A 24,980-nucleotide genomic window follows, 5' to 3' on the forward strand; every position below is an offset into this window, starting at 1 on the left:
GGGGGGGGGCAGAGAGAGAGGGAGACACAGAATCCGAAGCAGGCTCCAGGCTCTGAGCTGTCAGCACAGAGCCCGACGCGGGGCTCAAACCCACGAACTGTGAGATCATGACCTGAGCCGAAGTCAGACGCCCAACTGACTGAGCCACCCAGGCGCCCCAAACCGTATACCTTTTAATGTGAAAACTGTGCTCAAATCTTCTCATTGGATCACAGAATACTATCACTGGAAGAGAAGGTCGAGCAGAGCAGGGCGGCAGGTCTGTGCCCTACCACTGGAGTCCCCTAATCCCACGGCAGACACCGCTGAGAACAAGCCTAAACCTGGGCCAGAGGCAGACACTGAATAGGCGTGGGAGATGAGATGTATGTACTCTCCCTGTCTCAGAGTTTGTAGAATCCCGCCCCACCCTTTACCTAGGAGGAAGCTGAAGCCCACAGACCCCGAGGGTCCCTGCAAGTCTGTGGCCAGTGAGTGACCAGAAAGAACCCAGGGCATCTTACTCCGGTGGGGTGCTCTTTCTGCTCCCCCGTCAGCTCTTGGTCTAGCAGGCTGATTGTGTGCGGTTCATATGCGGCCCTTAGACGACATTGTTGCCCAGCAGGGCCACGTCGCTGTGGTAGGTCCTGCAAAACCCGACAGGCCGTAGTCTAATGCCAGCTCTGCGAAGCTCGCTTTCATCCCTGGATTGAGACAGACTCACCACGCTGAATTCCGGGCCTTGTCGTGGTTTCTCAAATACACCCCATTCTCTGACCGTCCCCCTTGCTGTTCCCTTTGCCTGTGATGCTTTTTCAAGCATCACTGGACTCGCGCCACCCACTCATCTTTCAGGTCTCTGTTTAAAAGTCAGTCCCTCCAGGAGCACCCAGTTGGTTGAGCATCCGACTCTTGATTTTGGCTCAGGTCACGAGCTCACCGTTCGTGGGCTGGAGCCCCACATCAGGCTCAGCAGGAATTTCTCTTTCCTTCCATCTCTCCTCTCTCTGCCCATCCTGTTCTCTCTCTCTCAAAACAAACAAACAAACAAACAAACAAACAAACAAATAACAAACTCAAAAATCAAACCCTCCAGAAGTCTTTCCCTGACCACCTGGAGTAGGACTAACTTCCTGACTGTGCCCGTGAACCGCCCTTTCCATAACATTCTCTGCAGTGACTGTGAGCGACATATCCACTGGCTCATGCTGGTCCTTCACTGCTCCCCGTGGTGCTGGGCACAGAAGTGTCTCTCCTGAACTGCACTGCACTGAGATGTCATCAGCCCTCTGTTTGCTAGAACAGACTTCAACCTTGCTGGGTATACTTTCTCTCAGTTTACTTTCCTTTCTGCATACCTCTGATACATAATTTTACTTGCGATACAAAATTACTCGGAGATACAAAATAAATTTTGATACAAAATTTTGATACAAAATTACGGCTCAAGTTGAGGCCTGTAAATTGAAATGTATTGTTTAGCCAATTCAGTTCTTCACTTTCGAGACTAATTTAAGTAAACTTTATCCCATACTAGTCCCAACAAGATGTTTCACCAATATTGGAGCTAAAAGAATAAAGTTTTATCACTCATAGTACAGTTGAGCCATAGTGGTGATGTCGTAACCGACATATTAATGGGTGTGTAAGGTGGTTTTTTTCCCTTCTCTATCCCCCACTAGTCTAAGTGAATCATGCTGAAAATAACAAGATAACTAAGTAGACAGCACCACAGATGACATCATGTTAGTCCAGTATGGAGCTTCTAAGACCAAATGTTTAAGGAGCATTGTATTTTTAGAAAATAAAACAAATTATCCTGAATTATGATGGTAATTCCAGACAAATGACTTCATTGATAGGCCACTGTTGTAAAAGAGTCAGAAGTTGGATCTACTTGAAAACTTGATTTATTTAATGTCACTAAATACCTATCTTTCAATAACTAATTTGAACATAAAGAGACTAAATGCTGCAATCAAAAGACATAGGGTGACAGAATGGATAAAAACAACAACAACAAGACCGGTCTATCTGCTGCCTCCAGGAGACCCAGGTGAAAGACACCTGCAGATTGAAAGAGAGGGGGTGAAGAAACATCTGTCTTGTAAATGGATGTCAAAAGAAAGCCAGAGTAGCAATTCTTACATTGGGCAGAATAGGCTTTAAAACAAAGACTGTAACAAGAGACAAAGAAGGGCATTATATCACAATAAAGGGGACAATCCAATGGGAAGACATAACAATTATAAATATTTACACATCCAACCTAGGAGCACCCAACTGCGTAAAAGAGTTAATAACAAACATAAAGGAACTAATCAGTAATAACACAATGATAGTAGGGGACTTCAACACCCTACTTACAGCAAGGGACAGATCATTTAAATAGAACATCAACAAGGAAACAATGGTGGAGCAGATGGATTTAACAGGTATTTTCAGAACATCCCATCCTAAACCAGCAGAATACACATCCTTTTCAAGTGCACACAGAGCGTTCTCCAGAATAGATCATATATTAGCCCACAAAACCAGCCTCAACAAATTAAGGAAGATTGAAGTCATACCATGCGTCTTTTCTGACACAGCACCATACAACTAGGAGTCAACCGCAAGAAATAATTTGGAAAGACCACAAATACATAGGGGTTAAATAACATGCTACAAAATAATGAATGGGTCAAGCAAATCAAAGAAGAAATTAAAAAGTACCTGGAAACAAGTGAAAATGGAAACACAATGGTGCAAAACCTCTGAGATACAGCAAAAGTGGTTCTAAGAGGGAACTTTATAGCAATACAGGCCTATCTCAATAAGCAAGAAAACTCTCTAATAAACAACATAACCTTACACCTGAAGGAGCTAGAAAAAGGACAACAAACAAAAGTTAAAACAAGCAGAAGGAAGGAAATAAGAGCAGAAATAAATGATATCAAACTACACACACACACACACACACACACACACACACACACACACAATAGAGCAGGTCAGTGAAACTAGGAGCTGGTTCTCTGAAAACAAAAATCAATATAATTTACAGTCTTCTAGCCAGACTTCTTATTATGAAAAAGAAGAAAGGACTCAAAGTCACAAATGAGGGAGGAAAAATAACAACCAATAATCACAGAAATACAAATAAAATAATAAGAGAATATTATGAAAAACTATGTACCAACAAATTGGACAACCTAGAAGAAATGGATACATTCCTAGAAACATAAAAACTACCAAAATTGAAACAGGAAGATAGAAAATTTGAACAGACCTATAACCAGCAAATAAATGGAATCAGTAATCAAAAAACTCCCAACAAGCAAAAGTCTAGGACCAGATGGCTTCACAAGTGAGTTCTACCAAACATTTAAAGAGGAGTTAATAACCATTCTCAAACTATTCCAAAAAGAGAAAAAGAAGGAAAACTTCAAAATTCATTGTATGAGGCCAACATTACCCTGATACAAAACTAGATAAAAAAAAAAAGAGAACTATAAGCCAATATCCCTGATGCACATACATGCAAAAATCCTCAACAAAATACTAGCAAACCAAATTCAACAATGCATTAAAGAAAACATTCACCATGGTTAAGTGGGATTTGTTCCAAAGTCATTCAGTATTCGCAAATTGATCAATGTGCTACATCCCATCAGTAAGAGAAAGGATAAGAACCATGTGATCATTTCAATAGACACAGGAAAAGCATTTGACAAAGTACAACATCCATTCATGATAAAACCCTCAACAAAGTAGGTTTAGAGGGAACATAGCTCACTGTAATAAAGGCCATTTATTAAAAAAACCACAGCTAATATCATCCTTAATGGAAGGAACCGAGAGTTTTTTCCCCTAAGGTCAGGAACAAGACAAGGATGTCCACTCTTAACACTTTTATTCAGCATAGTACTGGAAGTCCTAGGCACAGCAATCAGATAACACAAAGAAATAAGAGGCATCCACGTCGGCAAGGAAGAAGTAAACTTTCACTATTTGCAGATGACATGATATTATATACAGAAAACCAGAAAGACCCACCCACCCCCCAAAAAAACCTGCTAGGACTGATAAACTAATTCAATAAAGTTGCAATTATACAAAATCGGTGTATGGAAATCTGCCGTGTTCATATACACTAATGATGAAACTGCAGAAAGAGAAATTAAGAAAAACAATCCCATTTACATCTGCACCAAAAATAATAAGATACCTGGAAATAAGCCTAACCAAAGAGGCGAAAGACCTGTACTCTGAAACTATAAAACACTGACGAAAGAAATTCAAGAGGACACAAAGAAATGGAAAGACATGCCATGCTCACGGATTGGGAGATCAAATATTGCTAAAATGTCTATACTACCCAAAGCAGTCTACACATGTAATGCAATCCCTATCAGAATACCACCAGCATTTTCCACAGAACTTATAACAAATAAGTCTGAAACTTGTATGGGACCACAAAAGACCTCGAATAGCCAAAGCAACCTTGAAAAGGAAGAGCAAAGCTGGAGGCATCACAATTCTGGACTTCAAGTTATGTGACAAAGCTGTAATAATCAAAACAGTATGGTGCTGGCACAAAAACAGACACATAGATCACTAGAACAGAATAGAAAACCCAGAAATAAACCCATAATTATATGGTCAATTAATCTTTGACAAAGCAGGAGAGAATATCAAATGGGAAAAAAGACAGTCTCTTCAACAAATGGTGTTGAGAAAACTGGACAGCTACATGCAAAAGGAAGAAACTGGACCGCTTTCTTACACCATACAGAAAAAATTAGTTAAAAAGTGGATTAAATACCTACCTACATGTGGGACCTGAAATCATTAAAATCCTGGAAGAGAGCACAGGCAGTAACCTCTTTGACATCTGTCATAGGAACTTTTTCTCAGGCAAGAGAAACAAAAGCCAAACTAAACAATTGGGATCACATCAAAATAAAAAGCTTCTGCACAGTGAAAGAAACAATCAACGAAACTAAAAGGCAACCTACAGAATGGGAGAGGAGATTTGCAAATAACATATCTGATAAAGGGTTAGTATGCAAAATATGTATAGAACTTCTAAAACTCAACACCCCAAAACAGAATAATACAATTACAACATAGGCAAAAAACACGAACAGACATTTCTCCAAAGAAGACATCCAGATGGCCAACAGACACATGAAAATGTGCTCAACATCACTTATCATCAAGAAAATGCAAATCAAAACCACAATGAGCTATCACTTCACACCTATCAGAATGGCTAAAATCAACAACTCAAGGGACAACTGGTGTTGGTAAGGATATGGAGAAAAAGAAATACTTGTGCACTGTTGGTGGGAATGCAGACTGGTACAGCCAATATGGAAAACAGTGTGGAGTTCCCCCAAGTCACACTACTGGGTATTTATCCAAAGAATACAAAAACACGAATTCAAAGGGATACATGAACTCCTATGTTTATGTCAGCATTATTTACCTTAACCAAATTATGGAATCAGCCCAAGTATCTATCAATAGGTGAATGGAAATAGAAAGATGTTACATATATATACATGTAACATCTTTCTATTTCCATTCATATGGAAATATATATATGTATGTGTGTTATATAGATAGATGCTATATCTATAGATATAGATATAGATAATGGAATTCAGTCATAAAAAGGAATGAGATCTTGCCATTTGTGATGACACGGATGGATCTAGAGAGTGTTTTGTTAAGTGAAATGCATCAGTCAGAGGAAGACAAATACCATGATTTCATTCATATGTGGAATTTAGGAAGCAAGACAAATGAGCAAACGGGGGAAAAAAGAGAGAGACAAATTAAGAAACAGACTCTTAATGATGGAGAACAAACTGATGGCTACCAGAGGGGGGATGGGGGAAACAGGCGATGGGGATGAAGGAGGGCACTTGTGATGAGCACAGGGTGATGTATGGAAGTGTTGAATCACTATATTGTATATCTGAAACTAATATAGCACTGTATGTTAACCAACCTGAATTAAAATAAAAATTAAATATGACAAAAAAATCATTTTATCTAAGAACTTTCAAAAGGAATCGTGTCATTTAGGAAAGGAATAATTGAGTTGGGTCATAATTTCATATGGTCCTCCAAGAAGAAATTTCCCTAATATTATCATTCTTGGCTCTTAAGAGTTTAAGAAAAATTGAAGTACTCTGATTTGATGACCATACTCCTACTGTAAAAGTGGGTTTTAATGGGGTTTAAAGCGATTGAGATAGAGAATAATTCCATTATTGACATTCACTTGTTTATTCATTCAGAAAATGCTTATGAATATACTGTTCATTAAAAATAGAATCACTGGGGCGCCTGCGTGGCTAAGTCAGTTAAGTGTCCGACTTCAGCTCAGGTCATGATCTCATAGTTTGTGAGTTTGAGCCCCGCGTCAAACTCTGTGCTGACAGCTCGGAGCCTGGAGCCTGCTTTGGACTCTGTGTCTTCCTCTCTCTCTGCCCTCCCTTTGCTCATGCTCTGTCTCTGTCTCTGTCTCTCTCTCTCTCTCAAAAAATGAATAAACATTAAAAAAATTTTTTTAAATAGAATTACTGAGTTCCTACCTGACACCAAGCCTGTGAACCAGTGAGACAGGATGACGAAGATGTGGTTTCTGTTATCAAAGAGTTTCTGACCTATTAAGCAAACCTACGGCTGTGCCAGAATGGAAGAGCTATGACTGCTACATACACACTGATGTGGGGTCAACACTATGTGCAGCCTTGCAGGAAATTCAAGGAAGTAGAAAGCCCAGAGCCTAAGCGAAGGGGCTACAATTATTCACAGGTTACGTTTTTCCAACTGCTTGGACATAATATATAAAATGGAAAAATGTATGAATTTTAGAACTAAATGTTGAATTAATCTCTGGTGCACAGTAGGTGTTCAATAACATTGGTTGAACGAACAGATGAATGATCAGTGCTCTGTAAATTCATCGAAAGAAGACTTCCCTGTAGGCTGACAGGAAAAAGCCTTGTAAGGCAAAGGCTGGTTTGAAGGACTCGAGTGTACATGTGGATGGTAAACTATATACAAACAGGCCCATCCCTCTGCAAAGAAAATGGTTTCCTAAAAAGCTTAAGCTATACTTTTTGGATGTACTAGAATAAATGGGCAAAAGATGATAGAAATTAGAAATTATAAACAACACCAGTTGAGAACTTCACTGAAACTGTAATTAAAAAACAATTCACTCTATGGAGCGCCTGGGTGGTGCAGTCGGTTGAGCGTCCGACTTCAGCCAGGTCACGATCTCGCGGTCCGTGAGTTCGAGCCCCGCGTCGGGCTCTGGGCTGATGGCTCAGAGCCTGGAGCCTGTTTCCGATTCTGTGTCTCCCTCTCTCTCTGCCCCTCCCCTGTTCATGCTCTGTCTCTCTCTGTCCCAAAAATAAATAAACGTTGAAAAAAAAATTTAAAAAAAAATTCACTCTAATGAAACTAATTCACAAACCAGTCCCGATTTTGTCATTCTTAAGTGAGACTTACTTTGCATTTTAGCAAATCTTGCCTGTGATTTGCAGATAGACTGGTTTCAACATGTGGGAGACCTGGTTCTGAGAGATATTTCTTTTTCTAATGTATTTTGCATTTATAACAAGGTAATAACCTAGATTAAAAATCAAACAGTACGAGTTGTAATGAAAAGCAGCAGACTCTTGTCAACTTTTTGCCATGTCTGATTCTCCCTCTCCATGAAAAAGTCCTTTCTATCCTTTAGGTATTTCTTCTGGTCCTTACCATAATTCTTCCAAGTGAGGTGCATGTTCTCCTGTGTCTTGATATTTCAGATTTGCCTATCTACTGACTTCCTGTTCTGAATAAGGATTCCTCTCTTTTATCTTCCCTCGTACGTTAACATCTTCCCTTTCTCCTTCCTCACGGTATGGTTTTAATATTCTCTGAACAAATACTCAGGGTTTTGTTTTTCTGCTAAGTCTATGATTGTTCCATTGTCGTTCGCTTCTGGCCCAGTAGTGTACCATGATTATCTTTCCTTTCTTGTTCAGATTTCTGTTTTTGTACTTGCTAACCTTTCCAATAGCTATGGAAAATGTCTCTCAGTTCAGTTTTCCCTTCAGGCAAACCTGCCAGGTGATCTACTGGTTCCCATCTCCCTAGACTCCCTCCCGGAACCTGCTCCAATTGTTCCTTGTTTACTCCCTCTTTGTGAATGAAGCAAATCCGTCAGTCACTTTAGGAGGCTTTGTATATCTCCAAGCATTTCCATTCTACTCTGTACTTTGTACTAATGGATAGTTAGTTTGTATTACGGAGCGACTAAGGAGGCAAACGCTTCTGTAAGAATTCCAAGGTAATGTCTCCTGTTGCCCAGCTTCTGCTGCTGCTGTTGGAAAGTCTGATGACTTTCTGACCCCTCCCCCCCCCCCCGGTCCTTTATATGTGACTGGCTTTTCCCCTGCGGGAAGCTCTTGGAACATTAAGGAGGGAATTAAAGTGTCATGGCCCAGAGAATGGGGTCAGATTTTGGCTCTGTCACATATTAATTGTGCTTAACCATCATGATTCAATTTTGTCATTTATAATTGGGGGTTCCTACAAGAAAGATTTGTTGGGGGATGAAACGAATCAAGATAATAAGAATAGAATATTGGCATAGCCCTTGGCAGGCAGAATGCATTCAGTAAGTATATACATCTCCTCCTCCTGTTCCCCAGAGTTAAATTCAATCATTGCACACCTTGCTTTGTGCCTCATTTCATCCATTGTGGTAGATGGCTGGTGGCCCTTTATCATTTGGATATATATGTTCAATGGTTTTGAAATTTTTGTCAATAGGTGATCGTACTGCCTGAATGACCTCATTCACAGAATCTCCATGGTGATTAAATCAAACCCAATAATCTATGTAAAAGTCCTTTGTGGCATGACAGGCAATGTTTGATTTCAAAACATAAAGGCTGTGTTGGGGTCTTTGGGAAGGTCTCGTCTTTGTATGCGTGACGAGGAGACGCTATAGCTCTGGGAAGAAGAGCTTACCTCCTCTTCTTCTTACCTCTTACCTCTTCCTTTTTTGGCCCGCATAACAGGTTGCTAACATCAGGTGGTAGTGAGAGACCTGAAAAGCCCTTCAAAGCCTCTTTAGTTCAAAGTGACTAAAATAGTTTGGAGCATGAACTGAACTAGTGTCAGCTGAGTACCAGTCCCCTTTGCTATGATGCTTGCACAGGACAGTGCATTCCAGCGAAATGGCTTAGAGCTGATGGGTCAAAAAATAGCCTGTCAGCTGGCAGCCTGCCTTATTAATTATTCCCTCTGTTGTTATTCTCCTCATGTACCTTCTCTTCCCCTCCTTTTCTTCCCCCCTCTGCCAGGCACTGCTTCATTTCACTCTCCCGCTCTGTTCTCCTTCTAGTCAACTGGGGAACTTCTCTCTCTGTGTCAGTCTGGAGGTGGCTGGAGTGGAACCAGCTTCACACTGCGGCAGGAGAAAAAGGAAGGTGGGATTCAGTTGCCTCTGCTCAAAGGGGAGCGAGGCTACAGGAGGCCTGGGGAAGCACAGGCCAGTGCTGGCCAGCCTCAAGAAGGAGAGGGTCTGGGGACAGGGCTCAATGGTCAGCTGCCAACCTCCGCTTTCGAGCAAGCCACGGGGTGTTTACCCAAGTGCCCGGTGGGGTTCTTTTAGACTGCGGATACATCGAAAACAATGTGGAAATAAAACGAATGGCCAGTAATTGGAGAAGTGTAAAAAAAAAAAAAACCTAACACTAAAAATCAAGAGGCCTAAATATGCATGTGATGTATGCAGGATGGAATGTGGCAGCTTTGGGCTCTTGGGGCCCAGTGTGCATAGAAGCGCAGAATCAGGCCATTGGGAGGAGTGATGTTAGTTCTCAGCTGCAGTGGGTGACGTCACTATGATGAGTGCTGACTTAGTCTCCCTGATGTGCATGCACTGGGGTCTTATCTGAAGCGCTTAACCCACAGAGTGCTCTATGATAGGAAAATATGTGGAGATGCCCGCGGAACAACGGAAATGGTGTTTTAAAGCGATCGTGTAACTTACGCATTCCTTACAAGTGCATACTCCTCGTAGGTTACTAGATGGCTTTAAAACATACAAATCACACTTCCCTTGGGGGAGAAATTACGATTTTGCAGATTAGACATTCACTGAGTACCTGCATTGTACTAGGCACTGTGTTTGGTGTTGAGAATGCAAAAATTAGTAAGAGCATAATCCTTGCTTTTGACAAGACGGCTGTTCTAACAAGAAACATCTTCCCTCCTGTGCTCCTAGTGAGAACATTTGAAAGTTGCTCTTAATGCTTTTCACATGAAAATTTTTGACCTAACCTTCTTCATGTGAAAAATTAATAAATGATTTCAATAGTATTTTAGTTTTAAATACTATGATTTTGTATTAGCAGAGGACCTTTCTATCAAGAGGAGAAAGCACATTATTGCATTGATTCTCCCGAGAGCCTCTCTATCCCTTTGAGGAGATGTGAAGGATGCATTTTTATTCCCACTGAATTAATGAAAAAAAAATCAGTGGGAAGTTTTGGGAAAATGAGCTAAACATTTTTAAAAATTGAGTTAGACTTTGTATCAAATTAAATTCCAGATGGATTAAAGATTTAAAAAAAATTTTTTTAAAGGAGGAAAAGAAGAAAGAAAGAACCAGAATAGCACTGCAAGAAAATATAGGTCAAGTTATATAATCTTGGTTGGGAAGAGAAAAATAATTTTCCTAGCATGACCCCAAAGTCAAAAACCACTGAAGAAACCACGAAAAATTTTATTCTCTGAAAAATGTCAGTTTTAATACTCTGATTCCTGAATGTTGCTCTTTACTACCTTGTATTTCTTTGAGAGGTTTTACCAGGGTGTTGACCCTGGTAATAATTACTGAGTCATTCAAAAATAATGCTAGAACCTATCACAGGCCAGGGACTGTGCAGAATGTTGGGGGAAGCACTGGGTGGCAAGGCCTCACCCTGGGGTGAACCTTCTGAGAGAAGAAGTGCGCTATGGCCAGGAGTGAAACTCGAACCCCTGCACGGCAGGCATTGCCACACCACAGAAACCCCGGCCTGTCCTCAGACTCTGTTGTTCTGGGTGTCTGCTTTAGTTAAATGAACTATGAATCAATTCATCGGTGATGTTGCCTGAATCTCCTGAGCGGCTCCTGTGGACAGCGTCCAGGGCTAAATGCCCAAGCATGCTGGAGAAAAACAGCCTCGCCCCCTGGCTGTAGCAGAGAGGCGGGCCTTCGTCCCACAGATTAATATACACGTACAGCGTTTGAAGTACAGTGAAGGGAAGGAGTATAAAGGGATCCTGAGCTAGATCTGAAAGATCAAGAAAGGCTTCTTTGAGGAGGCTGACATTTAATTGGAGGCTTGGAAGATAAAGAGGGGAGTTAACCCTTAAACTGGAGGAAGAGGGTTCCAGGCAGGAGAAGGCCCATGGGCACATCCTGTACTGACTAATGGGAACGGAAAAGTCACGAGGACCTTGGCTTTATCCTAAGCGGAATTACAGGGCTTTGAGCAACAGGGGAATGTGATTTGCTCTATGTTTAAGGATGATTACTTACCCTCTTCAAGCTACTGGCTTTGGAAGCGAAGCCTTTTCTAGAGAATAAACCATGGCGTGTACATGATAGTGCTAAGGACTTTGCGATGTGAGATTCGGCCCAACAAGAAAGATGACAAGGAGAAGCCCTCGTAGGGAAAAGCGATTGCCTCTAATGAGGGGATGCCACCAGCCTGGACGTGGTGATTCCATTTTGCGGGGCGTCTCCGCCTTAGATGCCTCAGGGTGACGGGGCTGCTTGAACCGAGCGGCAGCTGTCTGGCAATGTTTGTGAACACGCCTGGCCCCTGTGAAGGCGAGAAGTCATGCATCCTTGCAGCCGAAGTGGCAATTCAAGGTTTGAACTGGAGGAAATTGTCTCCCTAAAGAGAAAAACATCCCGAAGGTTTTTGATTTGCTTTTAATTATCGAGAAGGACTTCTTTTAGTAACGTAAGCTTCTAAATAAAACAACCTGAAAGGCCTTGGAGAAAATTTAAAGCACTCAATTGTAGTAAGTTGTATATAACTTGTAAATGGCATAGTTAGTTTGCATTCTTTTCCTCACGGGCCTAATATTCCAGGGAAGAGAGAAATACTAATGCTCAAGGAAGGTCTTTTATGGTCTCTGTGCATATTCAGGGCATTGCCAAAGGACAGTTATAAAATACCATTGCAAAGATTTTCTTTCTCACATGACTTTCTATGAATACTGAGGCAGTTTGGGGCCCTAAGAAACATGTTTCTCATGCTAGTGCATTTGTAAGCTTTGCCTTTCATTAGCTTTTCGTGGCCACCCCATAAGAAAAGATTCAGTGTCGTCTTTTAGAATTCAGAATTCTGGAATTACATTGCTGTTTTAGTTTCCTCCCGTGTAATTATTCTTCTTCCTTTCTGCTTCCCCTCCACTCCCAAACATAAACATTCAGTATGAGTTCGACTTGTCTGTTAAGAGTTTTCTACCATCCAGAGATTGTAACGTTTCGTTGGGATAAATTCCCAAGCTTGCTAGGAGGAGAGAGATATGGAACATTTACGGGGAAATTGATTTTCTTTCAACATAAAGGAGTAGCAGAACCTGGAGTCAAAAGTTTGGAGTTGGTGATGCTGCTGTTATTCCTGTATGTTTATGGTAACCCCCTTTCCACATCCTTCTCCACCCCCCACTTTGGCTGGATGTCCTGACACCAGTCAGGGAAGCCGTGCCTTGGGATAAATCTTCACCTAGAATGTTTTCCTCTTAATGTACAGTACGTAAACCTGTGCTTGCCGGTGCGTGCGGACAGTATAAAGCACATCCTCTGGCCTCTCATCCAGAGATTCAGAATCGGTGGGTTGCCCGTGGGAAGAGCCAGGATATCTAGTCACGTGCCTCAAAGCTGTGCCTGTGCTGTAGTTTCCACACACATCCCTCCCTTCCAGGTACCACAGAGGGTTAAATCTCACAGAATCGATATCTCTGCTCTCCAATATTTGGAAAGGCACGGATGGTAAATTCAGATCTTACTGGTGATTTCTGTACATGTTTTTTGAAATTCATTGCTTTGTGTGTTTCTGCGATGGAGAAACAAATTCTTATGGAAAACCCGTATTTGTTATCACTATCTGCCGTAAATCCTTGCAAGGACTGCAGTGAAATTGTGTCCCTGCCCTCCAATCAGCCCCACTCACTGGAAAACATCATGGGCTGATAGCAAATGTGACAAGCGTTTGAAAGCTTGGATCGCACTCCCCCATCCACATGGCACTAGCATTCTACAGTGACGAGCTGTGGATGTTTCTTTTAATTCAGATGTTTTTCTAACAGCCCTGCAGCATGAGGTTGGCTTATATTTCCTTAATTTACATATTTTTGCAGGAATCTAGCTAAGGTTGTCATGTTTCTCCGAATTGGTGACAATTGTTGATAGAACTCTGTAAACGTATTTTTATAAGCAGGCTGAATTGAATTGCATTTGATGTGACGGCCCCAATCTGACACTGTTGACTTCATATAAATTGAGAAATCAGAAAAAATAATGTATATAGAAGGAAACCTAAACGTACCTGATCGGACTTTAGGAGAGACTAAAATAGGAAATCTTGCTTAATGTGTTATAGTCAGAAAGTTTTTTGTTTTGTATTCAAAGAGTAATTCCAAGAGGCTGCTTTTTGTTTGATTTAACGATCCAGAGTTCCCTTGAACACTAAAAATGATAAGATAATAGGTGAACGTTTACAGAACTCTAAGCCGACAGAGGCATAGCGTCTACTCTTGACAAACCCACAGTCTAGTGGGGAGATTAATATTTAAATGAATGCTCCATGGTGTAACAGGTACTATAATTAGAGAATTCACAGTGCATAGTGATGGCACAAAGGAATGATGTATTCTGCTTGAAAACTAAAGCTAGTAATACAGAATGCTGGTTCAGTGTCTTGCAGAAGCTTCATGGGTCCTTGCTATATGGCAGCATGGTGGACCACCGGCGGTGAGGAGATGGCAGGGTCTGCCCAGCACAGGCAGAAAGCGGGGCATGCGTTGTTTCTAAAGAATTTTAAAACAATAATAATGCCAATTACAGTTTGGACTCCTTTTTTACTTTCACCTTGTGCCAACGGTTCTAAACACTGTCAGTGATTAGACCCTTCCCCTGGGATGGACACTCCCGAGTGCACAGCCCTGGAAAACGGCCGGTAGCAACTGTACTGGGAATGGTCAGGGACATGGGGGGCGGGCAAGACCAGGAGTTCCTCAAGCAGGAAATACAGAAGGACATTCCAGGAAGGCACCCAGCACATATAAAGGCATAGACAACAGTGAGGTTCAATGCCGTGTGGGAGGAAATAGACACTTCGAATATGGGGCGCCTGGGTGGCTCAGTCAGTGAAGCATCTGACTCTTGATCTTGGCTCAGGTTATGATCTCAAAGATCGAGCCCCGCGTTGGGCTCTGTGCTGACACTGTGGAGCCTGCTTGGGATTCTCTTTCTTTCTGCCCCTCCCAACTCATGCTTTCTCTCTCTGAAAATAAATAAATAAATAAATAAATAAATAAATGAATAAATAAACAAACATTTAAAAAAAGAAATTATTTTCAATACACTGTGATGGTCAGTTATCCACATGGGGAAAAAAAATCGGTTTCAATCCCTATCTCACACCATACAGAATCAATTCCAGATAGCTTGCAGATCTCAATGTGAAAGGTAAAACAATAACGTCTCAGGGGAAAACATGAGAATGTGCTCACGATCTTTGTCTTTTAAACACAGTACAAAGGGGCACCTGGGTGGCTCAGTAGGTGAAGCATCCGACTTTGGCTCAGGTCATGACCTCACGGTTCATGAGCGAGCTCCACATCAGACTCTGTGCTGACAGCTCAGAGCCTGGAGGCTGCTTCGGATTCTGTGTCTCCCTGTCTCTCTGTTCTTCTCCTATTCGTGCTCTGTCTCTCTCAAAAATAAATAAAGATTAAAAAAATAAAATGAGCAGAGCACCAAAGACTCCAAAAGGAAAAAAAAAATGAGAAATTGGAACGTATTAAAATTAAGTATTTCTTTTCTACAAAAGAGACTATTAAGAGAGTGATAACCCATAAAATGGGAGATCTTTCTGATGCATATATCTGAGTAAAGACTCATACCTAAGGTATATAAAGAACTCCTAGAAGTCAGTAAAGAAAAGACATCTAATCCTAGAAATCAGTAAGGAAAAGACGTTACTCCAGGAGGAAAAAGAACCAGGCAATGCACATGGAGAGCCACACTTCACAAAAGTGTGTATCCAAATGGCCAAATGGTGTAAACACATGAAAAGGTACTTAACTGCATTAGTCATCAGAGAAATGCAAAATAAAACCATAACATGATACCGCTCTACACCCACAGCATAGTTAAAATGAAAGAGAGAGAAAATGTTTTGGCAAGGATGTGAACAAACAGAAGGAACTCTTTGCACTGTTTGTGGGAGTGTAAATTGGCTCCATAACTTTGGAAAATCTCCTAGAGCTTCCTACACACACTTAATAACCTAGCAATTCTGTAGCTAGATATATACCCCGGAAGCATACCCATGTTTACCAAAAGGCCTGTCCAAGAATGTTCATGGCGGCACTCTACATGACAGCTCTAAACTGGAAACAACGTGAACGCTCATGTACAGCAGCTTTGAAAAACAACCTGTGTCTATTCATATAGTAGATTATTGTACAGCAGTGAGAACGGGCAGATGATGATTACACACAAAGATGTGGCTGAATCTCAAGGAGAGTGTTGGGAAAACGATACAAAAGGACAGTAGGCAGACGGAACAGTGGTGTTTGGGGTTAGGGCACTGGTTACCTTGGGGGCAGTTACTGGAAGAGACACGGGGGGCTTCAAGAGGGTTTCTTCTTCCTCTAGGTGCTAGGGACACGGCCGTACGTGTATGGTATGTGCAGGTTTCTGTATATGAAAAAGTTCAATGAAAACGTTTTTGAAAAACCCAGCATGGCTACTTCAGGTCGCCAGTTAAGTGAGTGTAGAACTGATGATCGTGACCAGAGAGTTACGAAGTGGCAGGTATAGAAGATCTGACGCCGTTCCAGACCCACTGGGTCTGCTTCTGCATTTCCCCCAGGTGATTTATTTGCATGTCGACGTTTGAGAATCACAGATCTAGGACAGCGTCTTTCTGCCTTGTCCCCGGGTAGTTCCAACATGCAGCTGTGGTTAGGATGACTCCGAGGTATATTGCCTGCATGGCTAAGTGAATGCAGGTGTCATTAGATAAGATAAAGAATGTTCGAGGAAGAGCAGGTGTGTGGAGGCTGACAAGTTCAGTTTTGACATGTATTTGGGGATTCCTTGGGGACATCAGGTGAAGCCATCCATTGAGTATTTAGATCTGGAGGCCAGGAGACAGATAGAAGATTGAGAATTACAGATGGGAGTGTCCTCAGCATGGATGGAATCATTAAAGTTAAGGGTGTTGAAAATGAGAAAAAATAATACAGAGGTCCAAGGAGAGCAAATGACCAAATAAGGGAAAAGGGGTTTTCAGGGAAAGTGGTAAAAGTAGTATCAGAGGTTTGAGTGCAAGCAGGAACAGGTGGCATGGGGAAACTAAGGAAAGAGAGTTTTCTGCGGAAGGCAGGACCAGCGATGTTTTATGCCCAGAAAGGTCTAGTAAGGTAGACTGAGAAGGATCAATTATTTGTCCTTTGGGAGGTCACAGGTGGCTGCTCCATACACAGTTCTGGCCAGGGGTAGCTGCAAATATGCAGGCACAGAAGTTTCAGCAGTAAATAGGAGACAGGGGCCTGGGATGGTCAGACATTCACAGCCTTTTCAAGAAGCTGTGCAAAAAAGGGCAGAGGGAGCGAGGTGTAGAGTGGAAAGCAAGTTTTCAATTTGGCAAAGACTGGAATATTGCCACTTGCCAACAGGAAAGAGCTACTCTGGGGAGTGACCCCTGAACCAGCCATCAGGAAAGAACGGGACTCAGAGCTTCAGTGGACGCTCAACGTGAGGAGGACCCAGCAGGTGGATGTAACTGTGAATACATTCGTAGCTGACAGGTGGGAAGATGAGTTGTTGGAGTCTCATAGCCTCAGTTTTCTCTAGAAGTAAGGTTCCTGTCATTTGCCTAAAGGGATGGGGGAGACATCATAAAAATTTGTCTTTCCTAATTTTCATATACTTTCACAAAAGATGAGAACCCTGTTGTTGGCATGTAGAATATGTAATAATATACCTAGATTTCATTAATTATATGTAAAAAAAAAAAACAACACCTTAATTCCCTATGAAACAGCCCATTTTCAAATCTATACCGGAAAACACTGCGCATTCACGATTAAGAATACCCAAAGTTAAATTCCTACCCAACATCCTTGCTGTTTTTTTAATTATTGAAGTAGAGTTGACATACAGTGTTACATTAGTTTCAGGTATGTGACATGGACAATGCCATATATTACGCTGCGCTCACCATGGGAAGTGTGGCTACCGTCTGTCACCATACAAAGTTATTACAACATTATGGACTATATTCCCTATGCTGTACTTTTCATCCCCATGACTTATCTGTTTTACAGCTGAAAGTTTGTACGTCTTCACCTATTTTGCCCATGCCCCACCCACCTCCACTCTGTTTAGGTAGAGTTTTTTCTCTGTATTTAAGAGTCTGTGTCTGTTTTTGTTCATTTGTTATGTCTTCTAGATTCTACGTATAAGTGAAATCGTATGGTATTTGTCTTTCTCTGTCTGACTTTTCTCTAGGTCCATCCATGTTGTTGCAAATGGCAAAATCTCATTCTTCTTTAGGGCTGAGCAACATTCCATTGCGTATATATACCTTTTAAATTGAAGTGTAACTAACATGCAGCGTTATACTAGTTTCGGGTGTACAATACCGTGATTCAGCAGTTGTTTACATTACTCAGTGCTCATCATGATAAGTGTACTCTTAATCCCCATCACCTATCACCCATTCCCCCACCCACCTCCCCTATGGTAACCATCAGTTTGTTCTCTGCATTTAAGAGTCTGATTTGGGGGGGGCACCTAGGTGGCTTGGTCACTTAAGCATCCGACTCTGGATTTCGGCCCGGGTCATGATCTCTTGGTTCGTGAGTTTGAGCCCCGAATCTGACTCTGCGCTGACAGCATGGAGCCTGCTTGGAATTCTCTCTCTCTGCCCCTCCCCTGCTTGTGGGGGTGCACACACACACACTCTCTCTCTCTCAAAACGAATAAACTAAAAAAAGAAGAGTCTAATTTTTTTTGTTTCTTTGTTTTGTTTCTTAAACTCCACCTGTGAGTGAAGTCATGTGGTATTTGTCTTTCTTTGACTGACTTATTCTACTTAGTGTTAATACCCTCTAGCTCCATCCATGTTGTTGCAGATGGCAAGATCTCATTCTTTTTTTATGGCTGAGTAATATTCTGTTACACACACACACACACAAACACACACACACACACACCACGTCTTCTTTATCCATTCATCAGTGGATGGACTCTTGAGCTGCTTCCATTTCTTGGCTACTGTAATTAATGCTGCAGTAAACACAGGGCTGCATATATCTTTTCAAATCAGTGTGTTCCTTTTCCTTGGGTCATTACCCAGTCTTCCTCCCCGTTTCATGTATCATTAACGTTTCTTCTTATTTTTATCTTGATGATTTCTTGTTGCGTCTCTCTTCTACTGATGAATCCCTGGGATATTTGTTCTTATTTCTTGTCCATGTCATGAGGTATTCCCAGTGTGTCTGTCCTCACCATTCTTTGTGAATCAGATTCCTGAATGCTGATCTCTTCTCATATTTTTAATCAAATGATAAGTGTGAGTGCGACCTGTTCTTCATGAGTGGATTCTTGTGTAATCCAAATAATGTAACAATGACATGGCCCTCTTGTTTGTTTTGTTTTGTTTTGTTTTTTTACTATAGGTTATTGAGGTGTAAGTTTGATATTATAAATGGTTGAGGAATGTGATTCCAGAAGTTCTATGGAGTCAGCTTTGCCCTTTGGGGGTTTGGCCTCTGAGACTCGGTGGAGAGACTGAGTCCCTGGCATGTCTGATTCATTTTCCTGGCTGTTTGGCTGGTGGATTGGGGACCGTCTCAGCCTCACAGTTAGTAGCAGAGAGACTCAGCAGGGAGTGAGATGGACCTACCGGCGGGCCCTGGGCTGAACCAGGAGTGCTCTCCTCATGGAAGCAGGGAAGAGCTTGGCTCCGTACTTCACTCCTGTGTCAGGGATGTGTGTTCTCCTCTCCTCCTGATGCTGTGGCCTAAGGGAGTTTGTGCTCTGACCACCGGACCAGCCAGCCACTCCTCCTCCTTCTCAGAAAGAAAAGTAGCCAGAGGGGGGTGACAGGCACTGCAAGTGTACATCCTACATGACCCCATCGCGAGGGGGAGCAGAGTCTTTCCCTGCCCTGAGTGGCGGGAAAGAGGGGCAACCGCTTCCCCAGCAGCTGACTCAGAGGGTGGGCAGGGCACACAAGCCGAGGCTCAGAAAGATTGAGTTAACAGTTCACCGTCACGCACCAGTGGCTGGTGGAGTCTGAATGAAAACCCAGACTGGTCTGACTCAAAACCTTAGCCCTCGTGGGAAGAGACGTCACTCCCCGTGGTGCTCCTGTTGTCACAAGGGTTCTCAAGAATGTAATACATTCATAACGATGGGGCCTGGGGATCAGCTTTCTCTTATGTGTATGTATGTCCTGGGGATTTGATTGGTGATTTAAAGATTAAGAAGAAGGAGAAGAAAGCCCAGCCTTGGAAGTGTCCCCAGCTGAAGAGGAGATGGGCCCAGGAGATTGTTTTTCAACCCTTCATCCCTCACTGTCCACCCATACTTTCTCTGAGAGGCCTTGATACAGGACCGCTTACTTCCTGGGTCCCAGGAATAATTCCATATGGAAAAATCACCTAACTTGAAGAATTGGGACCCTGGTCTATATTACCGTATGTTATTATTTATGAACTATGTAGAAACAAAGCTAAGGATTGCCTGGAAAGCAAATTGGTGTATCCTGTCTAGAATCTGGAGTTCTGAGTGAGCAGCTTTTGAATGAAATGGGGGGACATTCCTTCTTATTACATGTACTTAAAGAAAAATAACTTGATCAGTTCTAAATGGTTTTTATGTTTCTTTCAGATATCGCCCATCTAATGTGGTTTGAAAGACTCTATGTCTGGCTTCAGTGTTTTGAAAAATACATCCTGTACCCAGCAATAATTCTGAATGCCCTCACTATTGATGCATTTTCAATAAGCAATTACCGGAGACTCGGTACCCAGTAAGTGGATAACAGTTTATTCTCGTAATGATTTCGATCACAATGATTTCAAAATCGGGTGGATTTTCTCTAAACAGGCTACAGTAGTACAGCATCTACTAGTTTACTGGCCGCATAAAAGTAAGCCACGGTGGTCTTTTACTCAAACTCGCTGGAGGAACTTGATGGTTATTACAGAGTGGGCTGAAAATGAAGTTAGATCTGCTTGAAGTGATGTTGCAAGTAAACGACAGTCGGTTTGAAAAAGCTCCTGCAAGAACTTAGTGAGCTTTAATGAGATGACGGAAGCACAGTGTGGTTCCAGGGGTTCCTGAACCCCCTGGAAAGTTCTTACCATCATGCTCAGAGCTTTATGAACCGCCTCATGTCATTTCATTTAGCAAATACTCTATCGTTTTGTGCTTGAGGGAGGGGGGATTAATCACTGTCAGTGCTCTCTCTGCATTTATCGGGAGAAGCCTCACCATTAAAAAAAAACACGGAGCACAGCGTCATCATGCCGTCAAGATGCCCATGTTTTTGCAAAGCATTAACAACACACAGTTGGGTTATTAGTTTCATACATAAAATTAACTCTGAATTTGCAAATGGAAATCCTTCTCGATAATCTGTGGATTTGCTGCTCTGACAGAAGGTTGAAGTGCCTGGTGAAGTAAGTTCGAGTAGGAGAATGAGAAAGACATCCTTTCCCAGATTTGCTTATTAAGTCATGTTGCTTAAACATTATGTGCCCAAGTCAATTCTTGTGCATAATCCCAAGCATACTAATTTAAACCTGCTCTTCCTTTCGGGGGGTGATGGGGACAAATTAATTAACATTTGCCAAAGATTGAGCAAGCTGAGATAAAAGACATTTGAACACTCTGTTGGACGTTGAGTGGATTCATAGTCACACAAAGCAGACACTGAATGAAATGGTCATATAACCTTCCTGTCTTTATCAGACTCTGCCTTCCTTCCAGTTCAGACCTGTCATGGCTAGGCCAGGCCAAGTTGTGCCCTTTGGTATTTAAAATCCTGGACTTCAGATCCAGGGATGAAAATCAGTCTCACTGGATAAAGAACACAGACAGTGAGACTGTAGTAGCCCTCTTGCCCAGTTTGGGGGGACCCAGTCCCAGAGATGACTCCTTATCCAGAACCTCAAGTGCTTTCTCTAGTGGTAGGTGTTTCTGGTATGGCACAATGTTGGCTAACCCTGCTGCCCTCCCAGAACAAGGCCTCATCTCGGTTTCTAGAATGAGGGCTTACAATCAGAACTAAAGTAGCAAAGAGGGTACCAGTGCTGCCCCCGGGGGTAACGAGCTGAAGGACTTAAAGTTTGCTCGCTTTCCAACCTCAGGACTGGACCTTAAGCTAAGCCTGCAGGTTGAGGTCCTCCAGTTCTGGCTGTTGGCAGAGGCTGGACACAAGGGTTGGGAATCAGGCAGAGTCAAAGAGTTTGGAGAGAGTCCAGTTTCAAGTAATAATACTCTCTATTCCCCTATAATGTTTTTTCCAGACACGAATATCAGAAAGTAGCACCTTAGCAATGTCCCTCCAAATAGTCTCAAATCCAAGATGATACCAACAGAACTATTCTTCTTAGAACCAAAAGCTGACAATTCCTTCATATTCTTGAGGCATCCAAATGAAGCCTTGAAAGTAATTTTAGGGTGCCTGGGTGGCTCAGTCAGTTAAGTGTCCAACTCTTGGTTTTTGGGTCAGGTCATGATCTCACAGTTTCGTGAGTTCGAGCCCCGCATCGGGCTCTGTGCTGACAGCATGAAGCCTGCTCATTATTCTCTCTCTCTCTTTCTCTCTCTCTCTGCCCCTCCTCTGCCCACACTGTCTCTGTTTCTCTCAAAATAAATAAATAAGCTCAAAAATTTTTTTAAATAATAATTTCAAGTACCCCCATTAGACCAGCTGTTCTAAAATAGGACAGCAGGAGTCTGTATGTCGGTATCACCCAGAAACCTGTTTCTAACTATAGAATCCCCCGGCCTACCTGCACTGAGAACCACTGTACCTGATAGTTAGGCAGTGAACTCGTCAGCAACAGGCATGACTTCTTATTTGGCTTTAAATACTACCCCCCCCCCCCCTAGTAAATGGTAGAAGGCTAGGTAGATGGGTGATCAAGCCGGGACTGGTAAATGGATGAGTGGGTGAATTGTGATATCTTGTTAGGTATTTATATTTCCCAGCCTGATCTAAATGGATGCTTTGCAGCTGTCCCAAGCTGTGTTCACTGACTGCTACATAAGCCTTTATTAAACCTTCAGCTGAGCCTACAATAGTCTCTGAACTATTTTAACTGTGATCATTACTCTTGGAGTGTTATAAAGGCCATAAAATTCAGTCCTTAAGATCTCCCATAGTGTTAACCAGTCATCATTGATAAGCAAAAAATTAATGCTCTTCGTTTTAACCGTATCACAGAGAACACAAAGTTAAGAGTTGACCCTCACTTAGATTTGGCCTGAATAACCCCCAAAATCATCAGTCTCCTGTGAAAACCCAAATAAGAATACCCCTAACCTTAAGATGCCTTGTCATTGGGCATAGACATTCTTGTATCCTGGGCTGTTGTCAAAGGCAGCTGGACCCAAAGTCATGTCTTTATACTGTATTTTCATCAGGAAATAGAAGGAAAAGAAAGGTGGGTTCTGGAGCAGTGCGCAACTTTGCTGCAGGAACCCTGAGGGTTTTATGTTGAAGTTACATGAAAACATTCCCACTCAGCCCAAATCTGTATGTAATTAAGGACTAGTTTTCTTCAGATGGGCCTTGAGCAAATCTCACTGGGTGCATCCTCAGGCAAAGTGAAAACAATTGTAGCCCTCGGTCTGAAGGCATATGAAATATCACATCAAGGCAAATGGAATTGCCAACATTATTAGATCTTTTTGACAACTAAAATGACAGTGTTGCACCTGATAGCTGCAAAGACTTTAAAAGCATTTTTCGAATGCCCTCATCCTGGGACAAGATGATAATAATGCTGAAAAGGGTCCAGAGCCCGGGGATCCCTCTAGGCTGAGGGAAATTGAGGCATAGCTCCAGTTTTCTGTATTTAGCCAGGGGGAGAAAACCTCTCTCTTTTAAGTGCAACCATTCACTGGAAAGTATTCCCATCTCTGCCTTTCTTTTGAGTTTGCAAGTAGGATTTTATTACAGTGGGACGGTGCAGGAATCTGCCTAAAATGCGCAAAGCCTTCCTTCAGAAAGACAGACCCCTCCAGGAAGTGGCTGTTTGCTCTGTCAGGATATTCTTAGCTGTTATCATTAACTTTCCAAGCTTAAGGTAGTTAGATTATTCATTGTTGGCTTCAGCATCTGCTGGAATTGTTCGTATAACACATGCTCCCTATACAGGTTAATAACCTGACTCCCCAGACAAGAGCATCCAGGAGCCCAGGCCTTGAAGCAAAGTCCTGGTTATCTCCTTGCTGGACTGCTTTGATGAGTTCCTTAACTAAAAAGGCCAATGCCATGGGGGAAAAAATGTCAATGGTATCATTTTCAGCAGGAAAAAGAAAAGTGTGTGGGGTGGGGGGAGTCCAAAGAGCTTACATTTACCAGGGAGGTAAATATGCTGAAAAATATTAGAAATTAACATGTAAAGGCAAAAAGGTCTGTGATGAGATACCGGGGTTTTCTTTCTTTTCCGAATTTAATATTAGCTGCTATTATATCACTGCTTCAGTAAGATTCTTTCGTAATAAAAAAGCATACACTGAGCAGACGCAAAGAGGGAGAGCTCTGTTTCCTCACTCGCCATCAAACTTTCTGCGGAACCTGTCGCTGCAGGAGTCCTTCAGATAAGCTCCAAGGGAGCTCTGTGTCCTTGCTGAGGGACAGGGGACCGTGAAGATCATGTGGCAGGAAGGAGCTTCTTCTCAAGGCCAAGGGTCTGTGCTTGAGAGTCCCTTGGGACTGAGTTTCAATCCTCACTCCACCCTGCCCCCCCCCCCATGAGATCTTAGACAAGGGACCCAAACTCTAACACCCCGTTTTGCTCCTCTGACAAATGTGGATAATGACAGAGCCTCCCCCCACACCGTCCTCCGCCCCTGTGTCCCCCTTCCCCACCAGTCTTGGCTTTTCATGCCTGTAAAGTGTACCGTGCACAGTAAATGCTCAAGAAACCTTAGCTATTGTGACTCACCTGGTACTTCGCCGTCCTTGACCGCTTCCTTTCTTTCCTTTCCAACAGCTGGGACATTTTCCTGATGATCGTTGCCGGCATGAAGCTGCTAAGGACCTCCTTCTGTAACCCCGCTCATCAGTTTATTCACGTGAGCTTCACTGCGATCTTTTTCCATTTTGACTACAAAGATCTGTCAGAGAGTTTCTTACTGGATTTCTTCATGGTGTCCATTGTGTTCAGCAAGGCAAGTTAGTTCTCCATTTTGTTCATTTTCACATGTAAAAGGGGTGTTTCTCACCATAGGTTTCAAGAGCTGTAAACATTTTCCTTTAAAGAAAACTGTGGAGTGAAATTAAATTGAATTACATATGCGTGTCACGCTCCTGCTACCACTTGAGGGACATTTCCCCGTGGAATACAAATATGCCACGTAATTTGCCAAAAATCACTAATTACAATGAATTAGCCATTTACTGTTGCTTGAAATTTTGAAATTTTATGATCTTTGCGTCTGTTAGCAATCTCAT

At 42.3% G+C, this 24,980-nt stretch overlaps 1 protein-coding gene across 4 annotated transcripts in view; it reads left to right on the plus strand.

Annotated features, from left to right (window-relative positions):
• PCNX2 (pecanex 2) overlaps positions 1-24,980 on the plus strand; it is a 302,926-nt gene that overhangs the window by 154,207 nt on the left and 123,739 nt on the right. For 3 of the 4 annotated variants that reach the window (XM_040464986.1, XM_040464985.1, XM_040464988.1), the window contains exons 20-21: positions 20,177-20,318; positions 24,520-24,697. In XM_040464986.1, the coding sequence (XP_040320920.1) occupies positions 20,177-20,318; positions 24,520-24,697 (320 nt within the window). The remainder of the gene's footprint in view (positions 1-20,176; positions 20,319-24,519; positions 24,698-24,980) is intronic. The other variant, XM_040464987.1, reaches the window with a different exon arrangement.

Source organism: Herpailurus yagouaroundi, unplaced genomic scaffold, assembly GCF_014898765.1.
Source record: "Herpailurus yagouaroundi ecotype Mexico unplaced genomic scaffold, PumYag 530, whole genome shotgun sequence".
Classification (NCBI taxonomy): domain Eukaryota; kingdom Metazoa; phylum Chordata; class Mammalia; order Carnivora; family Felidae; genus Herpailurus; species Herpailurus yagouaroundi.